The 20181-nt window shown below is 41.8% G+C and overlaps 2 protein-coding genes across 9 annotated transcripts in view; one reads left to right on the top strand and one right to left on the bottom strand.

The window, feature by feature from the left end:
- LOC128115057 (probable serine/threonine-protein kinase samkC) lies at positions 1–12506 on the bottom strand. Its single transcript, XM_052745627.1, has 2 exons — positions 12285–12506; positions 1–2609 (listed from the first exon to the last, which is right to left on the bottom strand). The coding sequence occupies exon 2, from the start codon at positions 695–697 to the stop codon at positions 26–28; it is 672 nt and encodes a 223-aa protein (XP_052601587.1). The 5' UTR covers positions 698–2609; positions 12285–12506; the 3' UTR covers positions 1–25.
- Satb1 (SATB homeobox 1) overlaps positions 1–20181 on the top strand; it is a 95940-nt gene that overhangs the window by 808 nt on the left and 74951 nt on the right. For 2 of the 8 annotated variants that reach the window (XM_052745624.1, XM_052745618.1), the window contains exon 1: positions 19827–19955. The exons of 2 other annotated variants lie outside the window; for them this stretch is intronic. The gene's annotated coding sequence lies outside the window, so the exon portion shown is untranslated. Of the gene's footprint in view, positions 1–5765; positions 5919–19826; positions 19967–20181 lie in introns of those variants that run through there. 4 more of the 8 variants (XM_052745626.1, XM_052745625.1, XM_052745621.1 and 1 more) reach the window with 3 other exon arrangements.

Raw genomic sequence — 20181 nt, 5'->3', positions numbered from 1 at the left:
CTCCTTTGCTCCCTGCCGGTGCTGCTCACGCTCTGGGTCTCTTGCTCCACTCGCCTCCGTTTTCTGAGGATGCGGAACCGATCCAAACTTCTCCGCGGCCCCGGCTGGGGCGGCTTTGCGCCCCTTGCGAGCCGGGGTCTTGCTGGCCCTTCTCGCGCGCGCGCAGGCACTCGGGAGGACTGGGCTGGTGAAGTGAGGGACATGGCCGGGATGCGTACTTTCCTGGTGTCCTGCTTCTCTCGCACACCTGCCTGGCAGACTCTAGTTGGACACTTTCGTTCAGGTCGTGGGGGCGGCCCTCTTTAGAGGAGAAAGGCGGAGGGGGGAAGCCGTAAGCGGGCGAGCGGGGAAAGGGAGCCGCTTCGTGAGCCCTGGTGCCGGGAAGGCGGCGAGGTGCCGGGTGGAGTGGAAAGGTCGCGCTCTGGATCTGGAGTCCACTTAGCATCCTATCCTGGTCCATCTCCCCCTGTCCTATCCCGACCAGCACTGCTTGGCTGGTGGCGGGAGGCGATGGAGAGGGGCCCGGGAAGTTTGTGGCAACTTCTCTATCCCGGGAGCCACTCGGGCGCTGGGCGCTCAAGTTGGATCCCAGAGTTTGAGAGCCGAAGTACAGCGCTTGTAGAGCCCTCGCTGGCGATCGCCGGTCGGCCCTGGAGGGTGATTTGGGCTTGGGCTTGGGCGGAAGGCTGGGAGGCATGCGTGCTGTCTTAGTTGGGGTTTTGGCCGCACAGGTGCAGCACTGGGGTCAACTCCTCGGTTCCCTGTTAAGTTCCACACTAGAGAGAAGCGGCCTTTTCCAGTGCTCCTCCATTGCAGAGCTTGCAGGGCAGCCGAACTGGGATTGGAGAGCCGGTGCGAGGAACTGAGGAGGCAGGTGACAGGTACGGAGAGTGACACGTGCGTGTACCGGGCAAAAGGCGCTAAAGAAGTCCCTTCTGGGATGACCCCAGAACACTGAGAGAGGGGGAGCAGCGTAGAGCTCAGGGTAGGTTTTGACCCTGGCCTCCACCAGGGCTAGATTGTACTTAAAATGTCAACCACGGGGTCATCTCTCAAAATGCCCGGTTGACAACTTTGATCGCTATGCCCTTCCTGGGAGAACTTTCTCTGAGGCATACCATAGTCCCAGGGTTACGACTTGGATTTCACTTGGGCATAGGGACAGGGAAGACATCTAGTTCCCTGGAGAGACCCTATCTGCTCGCGATTGATTGCCTGGGGTTCCATGTTTGTATCCTTGGAGGCCAGAGCACCAGACTTTCCCAAGAAGACAGAGGAGGGGATGATTGAGCAAGAGTCAGGGTCTCTGTCTGCTAGGAGTCAGGTTTTGTCCTTAAGTAGTACCTGGAATTTACAGTGTTTGGGCTGCTGACAGTAGCTCAGCCTTCCAAACTTTGCTTAAATTTACACCTTATCCAAAGTGGATTTTCTGAAAGAGTGAGATTTATTCTGTAGTCAGATTCCCCTGCAATAAGTGAATAAATAAATAAATAAATAAATAAATAAATAAATAAATAAATAAATAAATAAATCATGACCATATTTTTAAGTCCGAGGAAAGCCAGGGTCGAGGTGTTGGTTCTAAAAACCTTTATGAATCTCCCATGTAGAACTTGTGGTATGACTTAGCAGCGGTTCTCTATTTCTATGGCATGTTATTTTAGTAGAACAGTAGTAAGTGCATAGACTGGCTGCTCCAGTCTGCTGGCAAACATTAGCATTCAAGCTTACATTTTTGACAAATGTGCAGACAGGAATAGCATGAATAGGCATCTTAAATATTAACAACCCAAGCATCTGTTGTGAAACAAATTTAATATATTTACTCAGTCTTTCTCACATTGTTAGGAAAGGTTATAATAAGTGCTTAATTTCAACTTAACTTAGCAGAAGTAACTGGCAGCATCATTCACTACCTCCCAAGCTTTAACACAGTCACCAGGCAGAAATACTTTAATTAACTTGGTTAAGGGCATTGTTAAATAAATACACTTTAAGCAGTGTGCAAACTATATAACATGTAACAGTAGCAAAATATTCATCCTATTTGTGTGCATTTTAAATGATCCCATCTTATAAATATACCAAGTATGTTTATTCTTCATCTCCATTTGACACTTATTAGTTCATTTTTTTCTAATGGAAACAATATTTTAAATGTAGAATTGTTCAGTCATATGTAATACATAATATGTAAACAGTAGCAATAAAATACAAAGCATTGTTAAATTTGAATATGGCTACATGTAACAAGGTTATGCAAGAGAAATAAAATCACTGCTCAATTTTGTTTTCCTTTCTGAATAATGAATATAGATGATGGATGAAAAAAGAACAAATAGGGATTTCCTCCCTGAAGTAACAGCTTCTTTAAATGTATGCGAGGTAGGGGAGAACAATGATAAAGACCTAGAGAACTTCCCAAATCCACATAGCTATTTCCAGAATCAATGCATTCCTTACTTTCCCACAAGCTGAAATATGTAATAAATAATAGTTCTTTGTATGTAAAAGTATTCAACAGGAATGTCTTTTGTTCACTTGTAATAAATTAATATATTCTTCTTTGGTTGATGATCTACAAAAGTAGTTCCTTTGTCTCCCGGCATCTTAAACAAGAGCAACAACAAAATGAATATTAGTTTATTCTGCAAAGAAGTCTGTTGCCAGCTATATGAACCTGTGACTGAACAAGATGCTGCTGCAGAGTGATGGCTGAGAAACACATTAAACTAGCGAGGTCTGAAAATCTAGAAGGGAATTTCACTTATTTTTTCATGTGACAGGTTGTGAGTTGTAAATTAGGCCTAAAAGGTCAGGTGACAGGCACCTGTTCCTCATTATTGTAGAAATCTTTTGGTTACAAACAGTGTTAAGCTAAACACAACATGGGTATATAACAGAGGCTCTCTAAAGCACTCCAGTGGTTTTCACCTGCTCTGTAAATTTCCAAACAGGACATACATAGATAGGCCTTGCTTATAAACACATCATTTCTTCCATACATGTTATCTTGGATGATTGCAATTAATATTATATTAGTACTTGGAACTGATGAAGTACATAAATGCATATGACTAAATCAATCTTCTAATTATGTCTAGACATTATAGTTGAATGCAAAAATATTCTATCTTTAAAAAAAAACCTCTTTTTTTCCTTTGCAAATTATTGATTGGATATCAGAATTGCGTTCATGTTTTACATGGAAGACCTTGCCAAGTGCCCTTTTACACTTTGTAGATGAATTCTCATTTAAAATGATGCCACAAAATATTTTTCTCAGCACCTATATATAGAAGGGAAAATCAGTTGGTATGTATTGCCGTAGCTTTGTGTCGTACATAAAATAGAAAGAAAACCACATTGTACACAAATGCTGCTAGGAAGGGCCTTCCGACCTAGCTGTTCTCTCTGGTGTAATCGGAGCTCTTCCTATGGAAATAAGAGACTGCAGCTTAGTTCCTATAAATGGTTTCCCTTTAGACATTTCAGAGAGCAAACTATGCATGTATATGGAAAAGACCACACTAGCATAAGGTGATAGAATATTAGAGGTGCCAGTTGCTTTTAATTAGCAGGGGAAGATTTTGAGTAAAGTAAATAACTCAGGTTATTCAGTTCTGTTATTTAAATATGTTCTTTATCCTTTTTGTCTTTAAATAGCTTGTGCTTATTATATGAAGCATTCATTTTTAGTATTTGCTTTTGAAATTGATTTGGTTTTCATATTCCAAAACTCTGTGGTGATTTTTTTTACAAATTAATTTACATTTTGGCAGAATAGAGTTAAGTTAATTAATAGATCAGGCACGAAAAATAACCCACAGTAGGGTATATTTTCTGGTAAAGTGAAAGTTATGTTTCAGCATGATGAGCACCAGGCTTCAGTAATCTGCTCCTCGTGTGCAGTGAGCACTTCCCACTTAGAGCTAGCAGGCACCTACTGTTTATTTACGCTGCATTAAACTGACAGCTCAGCAATCAGAGGAAAAATATTACTTACCTTCCTGAAGTAAATACCAGTTTATAGGTTAGTGCACGTATTTATATTCCTGTCACCACTAAATAACGGCTCTGTCTCTATTTTAATATCTACCTGGGCTGTAACCCAGGGATTCACACTCTTCCTGGTTGAGAGGAAAGGGTCGAGAGCAGTTTTTCTTCCCATTCTCTGGTAGCAAAACTTTAAAGAAGAGTCATTCCATCTTCTCATTTCTGCCATGTGAAAACTAGCTGGGAGGAATGTTGGACACTTTTCCTTTGCACTCCCACTGCGGCGTCAAACTCCCAGCGTGCTGGCATGCCACTGAGCACAGTCATCCTGAGGCATCCCCTGGACAGATGTGTTCAAGCACATTCAAGTATGTATTTACTAAATTAACTTTCTACAAAGTTCCAAATAGATCAAACTATCTGATTCTTAGATCACGCCTGTGATACGGGCTCTTCCTCTCCAGTTCTTGGACAGAATGTTTCAGTTTTTAATGGAGTTCTGCAAACAGGCCTATAAAGTAGGGCTTCCTGGTTGAGTGGTTGCTTCTTAGCTCCCCTCTAGACATACTCTTGCCTTCTTATTTTTCTTGTTGTTAATCTGCCATCCTCAAAATAAGGGTTGTTGCCACTTTTATTTTATAATACTGAATATATTTAACTTCGTTCCCCTGAAACCTCAACATCCTGCTAAAGTTGAATGCCCAAACTCATGACTAACTCGAGAAATGGCTTATTGTTGTTTAAATTGTCTAAGGATCTCTCGAGCTTATTGCCTGTATAGTTGTCAATCTCTAACCACATTCTCTACTGACATCAGTACAGAATATGGTCTTAATACAGCAAGCATGTGAATCAAATCTGTTACACAAGGCTCCTTCCCTCCACTCTCCCAAAGAAAAAGCATCTCCTATGGTAATTTATATATCATTGCTAACTGCTGTTCTCAATGGTGAGTCTATTTAAACTTGATGTCTTCATAGTGTGATCAACACATTAACACACATTATTTTGTACTTTTGATCTTATGCCAACGGTACCTTTTGCTGTTTATTTTTTTTTTAGTCTTTTTAAAGATCAGATATTTCATTTTAGAGTAAATAGATACAGATTGTGTGTATATGTATTCTGGGTGAGGTTTAGTAGTAGAGCGTTTCTCTAGCATATTGGCCTATTTTTATTCCTTCAAGTCATTCTGTATCACTTGCACAGTTGTTGCTGTCTGAAGGCTTGTAATAGTAATTCTAACCACCTCCTTCAGTGGACTTCCAAGGATGTGACTCAGTTAGTCAGGGATCTAGTTCAGTTCTGAGGGATGAAAAGCAGTTAACTGATATCCCAGGATTTATACCACTACTTTCTGCTGGAATTTATTTGGTGCAGTTACTTGACATTTGGTGGAGAAGTAGCTTGTAATCAAACATTCAGAGTCTGTTCTGTTTCTGGGGAGGGAAGATCATGATGGATAAAACATTTAAGTGTATATTGTTTTATTTTACCCATCACTCATTTTAGAGACACTTATTTTTGAGTATCTAGGGGTGCATCACCCAGTAATAAGGGTGAAACCCATGCACAAGAGGTAGATGTCTGGCTCCACCTGGTTGTGACTTTACTAGAATGCCTGTGGATCTAAGCCAGCCTCCCTCCGCTGCTCCCTTCTCTCCCCCCACCCAGGTGTGCCGGAAGTAGAGGGCGTTGTACCCAGATGAAGGGGGTGGACTCTACTCAGAGCTGTGACCTGATTTGTGGCGCACCCTCAGATCTGCAGACATGGTCCAGCTGCTTCCCAGGCAACTGGTTACCACCTCATTTGAGATGTGCCTGCCTTGCTAGTGTGCCAGAGAGAACTTCAGCACTGTCACCCCATCAAAGACCCTTCTTCTAGGGCTACCTTTGGAGATCAACCTCTGGTATTTGAGAGGGTAAGTGTCAGAAAAGTTACTCCAGGAACTCAGCTCCATGTGGAGAATCAGGGTTGCAGCCACAGAGACTGACAGGCTTTGAAGGGCGTTTGTCTCTGTGGGATATTGCTTTTTTCTCATGATGATTTGAGACCAGGAGCCAAGGACAGTTTCTCAGTGGGTATTCATTGTTGAGGGGTAAAATATGCTAGTAGTCTCCACGAGGGAAATTCTTAGTCCTTCATTCCTTGAGGTGTTTAAAGAAAAGACAGTGTGTCATCTGTGTAGTGGGGAATTCTTCAGATGCAGTTTTCCTGGAAGCCAGAGCTGATGGCTCGAGAGTCCTCTGTAATCTTACTCAGTGGTTTATGATGTGCTGTTAAAAAGGTGTAAATGACAGTTTGGCCTTTTAATGTTTAGTATAGTAAGGACTTTAAGGTAAAACAAGTTTTATGTTATAAATATTTTATTGTAATACTTTTATAAATAAAATAACAGTCATTGTATGCAGATATTTTTTGAAATGAAGGTATCCTTGAGTATATTGTTGCAATAATTAGCTGTTTGATGTTGAATGCAATCGGGTTTTCCTATTCCAGTGAACCAGACAATGGGAATCATTGGCGATCAACAACAATTAATTCTATGTGATTCTTGATATTTAGCAAGCCAGTCCTTCTCCAAGAAAACATTTTACCAATGAATGAAGGACAAAATACAAATGCTTACCATATTACATTTTAAAAGATTCTGTAGAATCCACTAAATAACCTAAGTGAAACAATAGATGCCTTGCTTAATGGTAGAAGAGTTCCCTAGTCTGTGGGAGGCAGGAACCCTGTTTTAATAACTATGCTTCCAAAACTCTGAGAGGCGAGCTACTTTTTTGATGGTTTAAGAGGACTAAGAAACAATTTAGAACATTATCTTAAAAGTTTAAAAATGACAGCCTTAGTGTGTATGGAGTCATTGTATTTTAATCATACTGTATGCTTATTAGTGTTATTAGAGCAGTAGACAGTTAATTACAGCCTTTTTCTGAGACACGTTAACTGTATATTAACAACCATGTTAAGAAAGAATGATGTATACTCTTGGATACAAGCTGCTGCATGCTAGATTCTTGAAAAATATCTTTTCGAATGTATGGAGTCACATTTTTGGTCAAGAATCATCAGAGGTTTTCACTAAAATACTCTAATTTTAAAACTTCTGCAAGCAGTGGAGTGCCTTTGCTTTTCCTTTTTTTCTGTTAGCATTGGCTCCGTGGCTTCTGCTCCTGCCATTGGATACAGTTACTGCGCACACTACAGTTTCAGCTTTTCCATCCTGTATTTTGAGATGCCCACATTTCCTTGTTTCCCGATGACTTTGGCCAACACAGACAAGCGGAAGCTTGCTTATTGAGTTGATTTAGCCTGATAAATATTTTTGTGGAATCATTATAGTCAATGCCCTTTATATTATTCTCAATTCCATGTAACCCAATATTTAAAATACATTTGAACAGCTGACCACAGTGATGATTTTATTGTCTAAATCTCAAATCTAGGTTCAAGCTATGGCTTCTGTCACAGCAGTTAAGTGACAGAAACCACAGAGTTTTAATATCTAAACATTTCCCATGGATTGGTTAACAATTCCCTTGATGAATTTGTAGATTTTGTAACTTCCTAATATAGCATTTAAAAATTAGGAGCATTTCTACTTTGACAAGTTTGTATATACTGTAGTTATTTGTTATCATACAAGGTATTAAACTACAAAAAGGAATTAAGTTAAGCTACCTTTCTGTAACAGATAAAATAGGAGAGACTGAACAGTTAGTGTTCTCTGTCTTACATATAATAAGCACTCATTTAAGGAAAGCAAAATTAATAATTGGGTAAATATTAAATATAATTCATGTTGATAAAGATTCATGGAGTAAAGAGACGTTTCGTTCTATTGTGCTATTGTTGAGGTTATATGAGCATCTAGTCCTCCCATGATCCCAGTTTTGTAGATTATGGAATGTTGTTCTTCTTTAAGTATGTATTCTGTTGTGTTTTGGACAGAAGTACTAGAGTTTCTGTTTTATCCTTCCCATCTTTCCTTTAGGATTATGTTAAGTCTCTGTTTAGGTTCACGGTCCCTTGATGTTAGGCTGTGATAACAAATTTCACCAGAATCAACCCAAAGCACTGCCCTGAATTTGCTGCTGGGCCACCATGTTGGGTCTAGCTGATATTCCAGAGCCCAGCATAGTGTGGATGAGTGGCACGAGGCTTACTTGTCTCCACCGCCTCTTTCCAACTACAGTGATATTTTCTCAGGACCCCATTAAGTAGATGTCAGCCATGATGAATGCATGAAGACAAAGAACTGTAGTTATGTACCTCATTTACCAACAATAGGATTCGGGTATTTATATGAGAGAATTTCCTTCTATTCCTTAAAACTTAACCCAGAGTCAACTAGAAGGCTCATTAGCTGGACGTTAACTTTTGGAAAGGTTACGGGCATGCTTTGAATATTATCGAAAAAGGACACTTCTTTCAAAAATTTTATTATATTTTGAAAGCATGTGTGGGACTATTTGCAAGGCATTCCTATTAAGTTACACACAAGAAAATATTCTTTAAGTGGTAAACTGCTGTGTGACCTATAGTGTTATCACACACATTCTGTCTCTTTAAAACACACTCTCCTCTATCTGCCCTATTAATTGTTGATATGTTGCCATCCACGAGACAAAAATTAGAGCTGTAATTAAATAATCATGTGATGCTCCTTAGTGCCAGTGAGAGCAAACTCATTTTTCCAGGCCCTGATGGTCACTGATTATTGTATTACCACTGGCTTGCTTGATTTTTTTTTTAAACGATTCTCTCTGTAGCATCCCTAACCACTGTCCTTTTCAAAATTGAAGAAAGTAGCAGACACTGAGACAGTTAATTGTTTGGAGGTCCTGAGGGATGTAAGGTAGGCTTACCTTCTTTTGCGTTTGGTCACCTGGTAGGGTCTTTGGGAAGGCTACATCAGTGATGTGGTTGCCTGCCATTTAATTTACACTGGTGTTTTGGCTGGGATGGAGGCATATGGGGAATGCCAGGAGAATTACAAAAGGAGCTGGGTATTAAAATTCAGAAATGATTAAAATTGAAATAAAAGGATGCTGCTTCTTTGCCAGTATCTGGCAGTCATAATGACACACAGAGATTAGCTTCCACCTTCATCCTCTCCTTCTTTCTCATTTCCTCTTGTTTATTATTGACACATTTTCCTTAGGTCTGTCCCGTCTCTGTAGCTTTTGTACTATTATGTGTTTCTCTTTCTCTTGCTTTCCTTAAGCATGGTGAAGCCTACTTAACCTTATTATAACAATAACAGAATAGGTTATTAATATTTAATATGCACATGATTAAAATTTCTCTCCCTTAAACATAGGTCAGCTGTATTATTATTAACCAGCATGTAATTTTTCATTTAAAATATTCTTATTCTGCCTTTCTGTTTCTGAAATGCCTTCTACTTTAGTAGTGATTTAATACATAATGTTTAGAAAACTGGTCGGCTACTGAGAAAAGAACTTACCAGTCATGGATAATCAATTATGCATGAATTCAAATGTAACAGATGGAATCTGGTGAGTTAAAGTTTCTCTTTGCCTTAGTGGTTTTTTTTTTTAATTTGTTTGACACCTGTCTCTTATATATAGATAAACATCTAATATAGCATGTGAGAAATTTCCTGTGTCTTTATTTCCCTTTTAAAGTGAACTTAGTTTTTACATTAAAAGTAAAGGCAGAGACACCTTGATGTGGCCCTGAACATCTACTTCTGTCCCTTCATTTTACAGCTGTGGAATCATGCTTAGCTAGTGGTCACTCAGCTGGATAGTGAAATGGGAAGGAAGGCCCATACCTGGTTTCCCTACTTTTTCTTCCTTCTTGTTTTCTACTGTGTCATATACCCTTTCTGTGAGAGTTGCTTAATAATAGGATGTTACATTAACCAACTGTGGGTTTTAAAGGGTGTCTGATGAAAACAATGGTCTCCCGCTTTTTAATTGAGTAACCAACTCTTGCATGTTACAAAAGTGTTAACTGTCTATTTATCATGTTATGCCATGTGTACATTATATATGTGTGTGTATACATATACACATAGATGTTTACACATACTTGGATATTGGCCAGACCATTGAGCTTTTCCAATCCATTAAGAATACCACAAGAGTTGTTTTTATATCCTAAATTGTGGCTCTTGCCAGCCTCAAAGACACATTTACACTTATTTTGAAGCTTTGTAAATTTTTAGTGATAAATTCCCTTTGTACAAAGTGAATTCAAGACTTGGTCTCAAGGGCCTTAATTACCTCCAAGGAGAGATAAGAAGTTTCATTTTCATAAAATGTACCATGAATACGGAGCATAGCTTCACTGTAGAAGGAATAGGAAAACAGCTGGCACTGACCAACCTTCCAGCAGCCTAGTTTCCAGACAGCTATGAGTGTGTGCGTGTATAATGTGTGTGTGTGTGTGTGTGTGTGTGTGTGTGTGTGTGTGTGTATGTGTGTGTGTGTGTGTGTGTGTGTGTGTGTGTATGTATAATACAAATGAAAAATCCTTTAAAAAGTAAATAAAATAAATGATTAAAAAATAGCCTCAAGGCTCTCTAGTTCTTTTTTTAAAATTTTTAATGATTTCTTTTTATTTTATGTACATTGGTGTTTTGCCTGCATGTATTTCTGTGTGAGTGTGTCAGACCCCCTGGAACTGGAGCTACAAACAAGTGTGAACTGCCATGTGGGTGCTGGGAATTGAACCCAGGTCTGGAAGAGCAGCCAGTGCTCTTAACCACTGAGCCATCCCTTCAGCCCCTCTAGTTCTTTGTTTAAAGTTATAGTATAGTATTATTTATACACATTTTGCTTATCAGCTATAATATACATACATGTATGTTTATAGTCCATGCTAGTTATATAATAAATTAAGTTTCACAATAAACATGTTAATAACTAGGCACCTTTAAGACAGGTAACTAGATCTTCTATAGATATATTGTAAAGCTATTTATAATAATTAATGCTTTTACACATAATAAATATATCTTTAATTTAGATTCACTACATAGTATTCCTTAGTCATGCATATCAGAAAAATATATCTTTTTAAATATGAACTTGAATAAAATATAATTTATAAATTAATTTCCAGTTCATTAAAAATTTCACCATTAGTGTAAAAATCCCTAATATAAAATCATCAGAAATAGATGATATAATACTCTATCCAGGACAGCATAGCATAGGAAAGAATGTTTATAATTGTTGGATAAGAAGTTAACTACTTTGATCCTGATCCCTATCAGAACTGACTAAATTTGAAACTAATTAAATTTATATTTAAGAACTTTGTTTTACATAAATAGAGTCTAAAGTATCCAAATACAAACCATTTATAGATTATTATGTACAGTACATTATACTATCCTCACAATGATACTTTCCTACTTGGACAAGAGAAGATGTACTGCTTTGTGAGTTTAATTGTTAGGCTTTTGAAAAAGATACACTCTTTGGACTGACTGTGCTCCTTTGTTTCATTCAGTCTTTATCTCTTCCTCCTTTGCTCAGATACTGTGTTGAGTAAAACGTTAAGAGAGAAGTATCCTCTGGCATTGGAGGATCTTCAAAATGGGTGAGATACTGGTTGGTGATCACGAGACCAGGTTAATTATCCTGGGGTCAGACAGTCACCCTATGAATGACTTCTCCAGCAGACTGGACTGTGACTGTTAACACAGCCCTGGGGTGTTGGTGCAGGGTGACTGTTCAGTGTCATGGAGTTCATTGTTTCTCTGAAGCTGTCATGATGTGTTAATGACAATATATTTCTGCTGCTCTCAGGAATAGCTGACTGTTTTTTGTTTTTGTTTTTGTTTTAAAACTTGTTCCCTGTGGTAAATATATAACCTAAAATATGCCATTTTGATAACATTAAGGATACAGTTCAGTGACATTGATTATATTCACGTTGTGAACAGCCATCATCACCACCTCTTCTGAATCCTTCCATCAGCCACATATCACTTTTCTTTTGAATTAACCTCCCCTTTTGCTTGATCAAATTTTAAGCATTAAAATGGAGTCTAATCATTTTCCCAGTGAGAAGGGTTTGTCTCAGGTTGTGGCTTTCCTTTGCAGTGGACCGTCCCCTGCTGGTGTCCTGGGGCCTTTGTTGGCTTGTGCAGCACCAGACACTGCTTTTGGCTAATGTCCCCAAGGACATTACTGGGACTAGGATTGGGGCCTGTCGTGGTATCAAGCTCTTCATCCCTGCAACTAAACCAGAAAACATTAACGATAATATCCACATCTCTAAGGAACTCTGCTTGTCTGACCTGACTAACGGAAGGGAAGAGTTACTGTTGGAATTCATTGGAATTCGAGTCTCCTGGATGCCCAAGAATCCTTGTTCCCATTCAAGGTTGAAGTGTTCCTCAGCTTCAGGGCATCCAGGGCATGCACAGCATGAAAACTTCAGTTCTGCTAAAATTCAGGGACAGTCTGGAAAAGAAAAAAAAAGAAAAGTTTTCAATTGTTTGAAAAGCCCACTCAAGGTTAAATAGTGGTTTTGAGGGGAGGAAAAAAAAATCACATTCAATGTGTTGAAAAAAAAAAAAAAGATTTAGAGGAAACTTGGATAGTTCTGGCTCCAGTAAATAATAGACTTGCTGTAGACCTGAGCTTCCATATGTAATTTTGTGGTTAGTCGCTTATGTCTGTGATGATAAATCACATACCTGCATAGGATTTCTGGCACCCCAGGAAATCTCAAGCAAGTGCCCAAATGCTAATTTATCACGGTTCCTCGGACAGCAGACCCTGTTTTACCAACTCGGTGATCTAATATCCTGTTCCCACCCCCCTTATCTGTCTGTTTGAAACAAATGCCTGCACATCTACTTGAGTTTTGAAGCACTCACTGCTGGTACCTGCGAGAACCCTGTCTTTCTAAGTGTCCCCAGGATTAGGTTAAAAACTGCAGTTCAGGAGTGTCCTAGTGGGCCTGTTTGAGTCCGTCTCCAAAATATTGCCTAAGTTAGTGGATACCAGACTTGATCATTTAGCAGAGACATCGTGGGAATCTTAAAACACTGCCCGACTCACATACTTTCAACCATTCCATTCAGTTGCAGTGGGCTGTGAACCCCATACCCGCCTTTCCTTCCTAAGATCCTTAAGCACTCTCTTTTGCAAACAATTCAGGGATTTCTTCCCATGGTGGTAGGCACAGTGAAAGAATCCAGGGATATACACACATGTAAGAAATGTTAAGATGCTTGGAGCCTTGCAGTTCGGAGGACCAGTATAGCACACTGAACGCTACCCAGCTGGAAGGATGGGTAGTAGATGGGACTTAGAGGAAGGAGAGAATAAGCCACATCTGTATAGCCTCTGCCGCGCTTTTCCTGCAGTATACCAGGCTTTGGACAACAAGGTTAAACTAAGCTGTATGTTAAAGAATCCCAGGAGAAATGAGCATGATGTTCATTCATTTCAGGAGCCATACTATAAAACCAGGTGTCTGGAAACACGGGTACATTGGTGGTCCTACGCTAAGTGGACTCGGTGGCGACTGCAGGAATCTTTCCTGATCTCTACTCAATCTTAGATATGGGTCTAGACAGAAATACCAATTTTGATGAAATTATTTCCACTATACCTTGTAAAAGAAAGATTCATATTAACATCTGTGGAAGGAAAGGTAGTTTTGAAAACTTTTGTTCAATAAATCCTTGCTAGTAAAAGTCCATTTTGGCGATGTAAAGGCCCAGCCGCCTTGCCAGCTGTGACTGCTAACACCGCAGTGATAATGACCTGTCTGTCGAGAACATCACAAGTTATCTTTGAGCATTTACATCCAACCTCAGAGGAATTAGGGGACATAATTTTGGTAACTATCAGTCTGGTTATAACTGAACCCAACTTACTTGAGGTGGGGGTAAAACCCCAAACCCTTGAAATCTGGGTTTGAAGTTCACCATCATTATATTTTGCTCTCTCCTGCAACCTTTTCCAGCCTCTGACATTTTTTTCTACAGTGTACCAGGTTTTGATAGCTGGATACTCTCCCAGTTTGAGTAGGTATCTACAGTTAGAGCTGTACAAAGATCCACAGCTAAGGGGTTTGTGTTAGCATCACGAGGAAGCTGAGAGAGGGATGCAGTGACTGTGGTTTATACCTTTTCGTATATGGTATTGAAGCACTCACAGCAAGTAGCATTTATAATGACTGCATATTGTTGCAGATATATTGCAGGACCCTCTCAAGTGCAGACATGTCTGGAAAGTTACCTTAAATTTGTATTCAGTGGTACACTAGTCTCATTCCATGTAACATTACAGATCTTTGGGCTAATTTTAAAATGGAAAATGATCTCCATTTAGACATCATTAGAATGTCTGAAAGCCAGTCAGCACCTGTAAGACTCCTTCGGAGCAGATCCTGGGTTCCCTTAGTCATCTTTTACAGTTCTTCAGGTCAGTGCTGCCCAGTTGCCTTTCTGCAGGGGGGAAGTAAGTGTTCTACAGTCTACACTGCAATTGTGAGAGCCACTAGCCATGTGGCTATGTAACACTTGAAGTGGGTGGGAAGAACAAACTTGTAAATTTTATGTAATTTTAATTAATTGAAAATTGAGTGATATAAAAACCTTTTGCAGTATTCCGCTTTCGCACTTCTGCAATACGTAAGTACTGTTGTGCAGTTAATGGTGAAGATTGGTTACAAATGGCACAGAGGGCTCTTTGCTCCTCTATATGCAGTCAAAATGCAAATATTGCAGGAATACTGCATTCAGTTCTTGATCTATGGCAATTAGCGATACTTCTGCACTCATAGGGCTTACAGCCTGATAAGAGAGATGTTTGCTTGACTAATAATCACTCAAATGGTTAGCTGAGTAAGAATTCGATGATTGTTATAAAGGAGAAATACAGATTGCTACAAGAATATATACAAGGGCCCATAACTTCTAGTAGGATTAGTCGGGGACTTTGGTAAGAGAAAATTATGAGGTGGTGCACTTGAACTTCCCCAAGTTCAAGGCTGGGTCAAGTTGGCTACAGAACCCACAGATATCAGAGTAGGTCAGTTAGCATATGCCCTTCCATGACCTCCAAAATGTGGGCTGTAGCTTATAAAACTACATGCAGACACAGAATGCAAACTTTTTCTCAAACTGTAAGCAGTTGTCATGATGTTGGTCATAGATAATATGAGACAAGAGGCTGCAAATGTTTACAGGATATTGCATTTCCTCACCAAAATATGTTTTGTTGAAGTTGTTTGGGCTGCAACTCCAGTGTTTCCTCTCTGTTCTAGCAAATTGGTGTTTGTCCATTCAAGAAACTATGTGGAAATCAGTACTGACATCCCAGACAGACAAAATGAGACACATGACAGCAAAACATATGGCTTGAATAGACATCCTTATATGGCCAACACGGACCATAGTCCCAGAAACTCATATATAGAAAACAACACCTGCAGCTAAAACCAAAAACAAAGAGTTGACAAAAAGCCATGTGCTACATAGATAGAGCTGTTTTGAGTGGAGACAGCCAACTGTATTTGAATTAAAAACGATCAAATCCAAACCATGCCTGTAGAAAGCATTCTGATGGTGACTGCTGCATCACCACAGTCACCAGAGGAGCTGTAGTATCTGAAAGCATTCAGGTTCTAAATGCTTTCTCTGTTTATGCACACTATTCAGAACTCTAAATATTTTTTTAATGCCTTTGGCTAACATCTGGAACATGCAGCAGTCCTTTTGTTACATTTTTAACAGTCTTGTGTATTTGGTATATCTCACGGTCACTTCCCATGTGTAGTCTGTCTCGATGCCCTTTTCACAGGAGAGAAGATGGATGCACTCTGTTCTGACTGCATCCATGCACTGGTGCTACAGGACGGAGGCTGCTGAAATTCTCCAGTTTGATAGCAAGATCTATAAATTTTATTTTGTTTTAACTTTTTTCCATACTTGCTTGCATCTTAAGGGCTAAAAATAAGCTGTTCCTGTAGATTCAGGTAATGTTCCCTCCACCCCCAACATGGTAACTCATGCTCAAATAGATCTTGGAAGGTGATATAATTATCTTTATTCTTTCGTATTATTTTGATTGAGTTTTACTGGCCAATACTTAGTGGCTATAGTGAGTGTACTAAAGAGGAAGATCACACACATATACACACTCTCATGAGCATATATAGTAATAAAGCCCATCACTATGGCATATCACTAGGTATCAGCTGTGTGCCATTTTACCCATTCTATTTTTTAAAACATACAGTTTTGGGATTAAAAAAAATGTGCTTTAGGGAAATGTGTGTGATTAACTGATTGATGATTTTACTCTATTGCTACTCTTTATAATAAAGTCATTATCAGATGCCATTATGCTCATTTATTCAATCATTTTCTCAAGGCCATATCAGTCCTTATTATATACTTTTATGTTTCTTGTTTATGAACAGATAGTGATTCCTGAATGAAAGGTGCTGTTCAGATTAAAATTTCCCAGGTTACATTAGCATTGATCAGGTCATCATGAGACGGAGGCAGTCAGGCATTTTGTCGTATTTATTTGTGTAAAATTATTGGAGGAACATTTACATTATTTTCATTCCCGTGTTGTAATCTTAGAAAACTCTTTTGTTTTTAGCGTTCTTGTCTCTTAGCTCCAAGTTTGTCCTGACCAGCCGCTGGCTAGTCTGCTCCTTCTGTCTTTTTCTAAGAATTCAATTGAAGTAGAGTTGGATGAACCAGTGACATTTTTGTTGCCTTTGTAGGCCAGTATAATTTCTCTCTCTCTCTTTTTATTATTGTTTGTTAATTCATCCAACATGACACTAGAACACACTGTACCAACTAAGAAAGGTTAGGTTTCAGGGAAACATGTCAGGCATTACCAATTTGAAGGGCTATTCAGATATCCACATTGGAGACTGAAATTTTAATGCATCCTATTGAAAAACATCATTGTTCTTATCAAGTTAATCATGTTTGTTCTTTTAAATATCAAATATCTTTCAAAATAAGTTTAGCCTCCAGTCACAATATAGACTCCCACACAAGTGCTATATTTGGCTGTATTTGTATTTTCCTTATTGATTATTATACTGTAAATAGCCACCACATTTCCCACACATTTCAACTTTTTAAAAAAGTACTCTTAGCCTTTGTGGTGAAAGCTGTTTAAACTTCTTCCCTTGTTTTGGATGGCATGTTTCTGTCTCACTATCACATGTTTTTTGCTCAAGGCTTTGGTACCACCATTCACAGCTGCCTTCCTTGATTTTAACTAACCTTTCCGGTCTGTGGGTGAAACCTGGGCGCTCTTGGAGCAATCTATTTTCTTTGTGCTTCTCCTAAATTCATCCTTCCCCAGGAGGCCATAATTTCCTGTACCTTCTGCTTTTTTTAGATTTCTAGTGTAAACAGTGTGCCTTAGAGCGTATTGGTCGCTTTAAAGAGCTTCATTTGCATATCTCGTCCTTATCTCTGTGGTTGTCCTAACTTGTTGCTTTTTTAAAAACTGTATCACACAATGTTTTTCAGACCTACATCTTTTCCCTACTACTGCATTCTTCAAAATAGTTCTTCAAAATATAACATTTGGCTCTTGCTTGACGAACTGCTTTTTGGTGAACTAAAGACCTTAGTGATTAAATAATGCATTTTGTATTTTGGGTGAGATGTTACGGTGTTCATTTTTATGTGGACTGTATTTAGTTTCTCCTGATCACAAAAGTATTGCTACAACAGATGCATTCACCAACCCAAACTTTCCAATATTCGCCCGATGGGAAGTATTTTAAGAATGATGACATCTTTTCCTTTGTAATAGCAAGTCAGGTGTGTTTCCAGTGACCCAAATTTAGTTTAACTCCAGCACTACGGGCCGCGTGTTTCAGAAGTCCAAAGTATCTGACTATCTGTGGCTCTGACTTGCTCCGAAAGCCCTGACTCAGTTGTTAGTGGATGTCACTCTTGGCAGTTTAGAGACCACATTCCTTTGAGAATAAGTATTGGGGAGAGCGTCTCCAGGCTTTCTCGCCTTTCTTGCCCTATCACCCAGGCACTCCTTGGGGCTCTTCACTCCAGCCACATCCGGCTGCGTGCCCACCTCAAGTGCCACCTGCACGCCCCCGCCCCCCGTCCCTCCGGGCCGCCTAGGGTCCCCGGGCCGCCCCTCCTCCGCACTGCCCGCACGCACCTGCCCGGGGCGCCCCCGCGTCCTCCCCGCGCCCCCGGCCGCCGGGCATTGTGTACACTCGGCCGGCCGCCCGCCTCTCTCGCTCGCGGCTCATTACGGATGCTCGCGCGCCCGGCCGCCAGCGCGCGCCCCACTCAGCTCTTCCCGGGCCGCCGCCGCCGCCCCCGCCCCTCCCCCGATCCCGGCCCTCCAGCCCGGGTTTTGAGCCCGGTCCCTCCCGGCCCTCCCGCACCCTGCCCCCGCCGCCCGCCCTCCCCCTCCCGCGCCCGGGACGCGGCGGCCCCGCCGGGGTAGCAGGCTGCGGGCGGCCGGGAGGAGGCTGCGCTGCCAGCCGGTGCCTCGCATTAAAATGAGGAGGAGGAAGAAGCGGCAGCCACAGCGGCGGCGGCGGCAGCAGCGGCGGCGGCGAGGGCTGCAGCCCGGGAGGACGCGCGGAGCCCAGCGCGACGCGGCAGCGGCCACCGCGGCCGGGATGAGTCAACTCCTGGTTTAATGGGGGCAGAGCGGCCGCGAGGGGACACGAGCGAGCGAGCGAGCGACGGGCAGCCGTCCGGGGAGCTGCGCTCACAAGCGCGCGCAGACCCCCGCGCGCCTCTCCCGGGCCGCCGGCGACACCGGCCTCGCCGCCCGCGTGGGGACCCCGCCTGCAGCCGGGCACCCACCGCCCTCCGCGCAACTCCGCATCAGTTTTGGGGGGCCTCCGGGCGGTGGCTGCGTCCCCAAGTCCCACTGCCATTGTCGAGCTCCTTGTTTACCTCCGACTCGGGCTGAGTGAGAGCTTGGCGACTTTTGGGGGGAGGGGGCGGGGAGCGAGTGGCCGCCGAGGCGGCGGCGGGGTTGCCCTCGGATCTCCCCCTCCCCCCTGCTCTTCCCTCCCCGTCGGTGCTCCCGGGCGCTCCGGGTCCCAGCGTCCATGGGCAGGGAGAGGGTCCCCGGGGCTGTTGTCGGCGACGCCGGCCTCCCAAGTGGCCTCCTAGTGCCTTCCCGGGGCTCTTGGCGCGACCCGCTGCCCCTCACCCTCTCAGGCCCCTGCTAGATACCTTCGGTGGGGGTGCGAGGCGGTAGGGAAAAAGTTTAAGGATTGTTAATCGCAGTCGCGATTGTTGAGGAGGGGGAGGGGGCGGCTGGGAAGAAAGCGAGGTGGCCTTTCCCTGGCGCTCCGGGGTCTCGGACGAGCCTGGCAGGGTGACACCAAGCGGACTTTAAGCGCTCTCCCAGGAGCTCAGCAGGAGGAGGGGGCGAGGGTACCTTTTTTTCCCCCCTCTCCCAACCATTCCTGGGGTCCTTGTCCGCAGTGATTTTTTTCCTCCCCAGTACCACCAGTGTACAGCTCCTAACGGGTTCCGCTTTGTTTTTACGACTCCCCCCACCCCCACCGAATCACTTGTCAGATCAATTTTACCTTCTCCCTCCTCCCTACTTCCCACTCTCCCCTCCTCCCCTTCCAAACCCTGTTCTCTGAGGTTAGACATTTTACAAGCTAGCTATGCTGTTTTTTCGAATTGTGACTTTTTAAAGCCCCCCCCCCGCCCCCCAATATCTACTCTTCTAGCTGTTTATTTTTGCCCTTCCCCCCGCCTAGCGGGGCGGGGGTAAGGAAAGAGAAAATAATACAATTTCAGGGGAAGTCGCCTTCAGGTCTGCTGCTTTTTTTTTTTTTTTTTTAATAATAATAATAATAAAAGGACATAGAAAACACCAGTCTTGAACTTCACTTCAAGAACCCGGGCTGCAAAGGAAATCTCCTTTGTTTTGTTATTTATATGCTGTCAAGTTTTGAAGTGGTGAGTTTCAGGTTGGTTTTGCTAATTTCACTCAGTAAAACTGCAGCTTTGCTGTTGCTAGATAGTAGTTTGTTTCTTTGTCTCTTTAAAAGGTCACAGCGAAAGCTTGGCCTGGATCGGGCCGGCCATATGGAATGGATAAGGGCACGGGTTCTTAAAATGTGCTTCTGGGGTTCTGTCGGGAAGAAAACGACCTTAAGAGGAACTCTTTGAAAAGGGATCCCAC

The sequence above is a fragment of the Peromyscus californicus genome, unplaced genomic scaffold (assembly GCF_007827085.1).
Source record: "Peromyscus californicus insignis strain IS unplaced genomic scaffold, ASM782708v3 Scaffold_19__1_contigs__length_69161282, whole genome shotgun sequence".
NCBI lineage: Eukaryota > Metazoa > Chordata > Mammalia > Rodentia > Cricetidae > Peromyscus > Peromyscus californicus.
The sequence above is the reverse complement of the archived record's forward strand: the minus strand, read 5'-3'. Positions and strand labels throughout refer to the sequence as shown.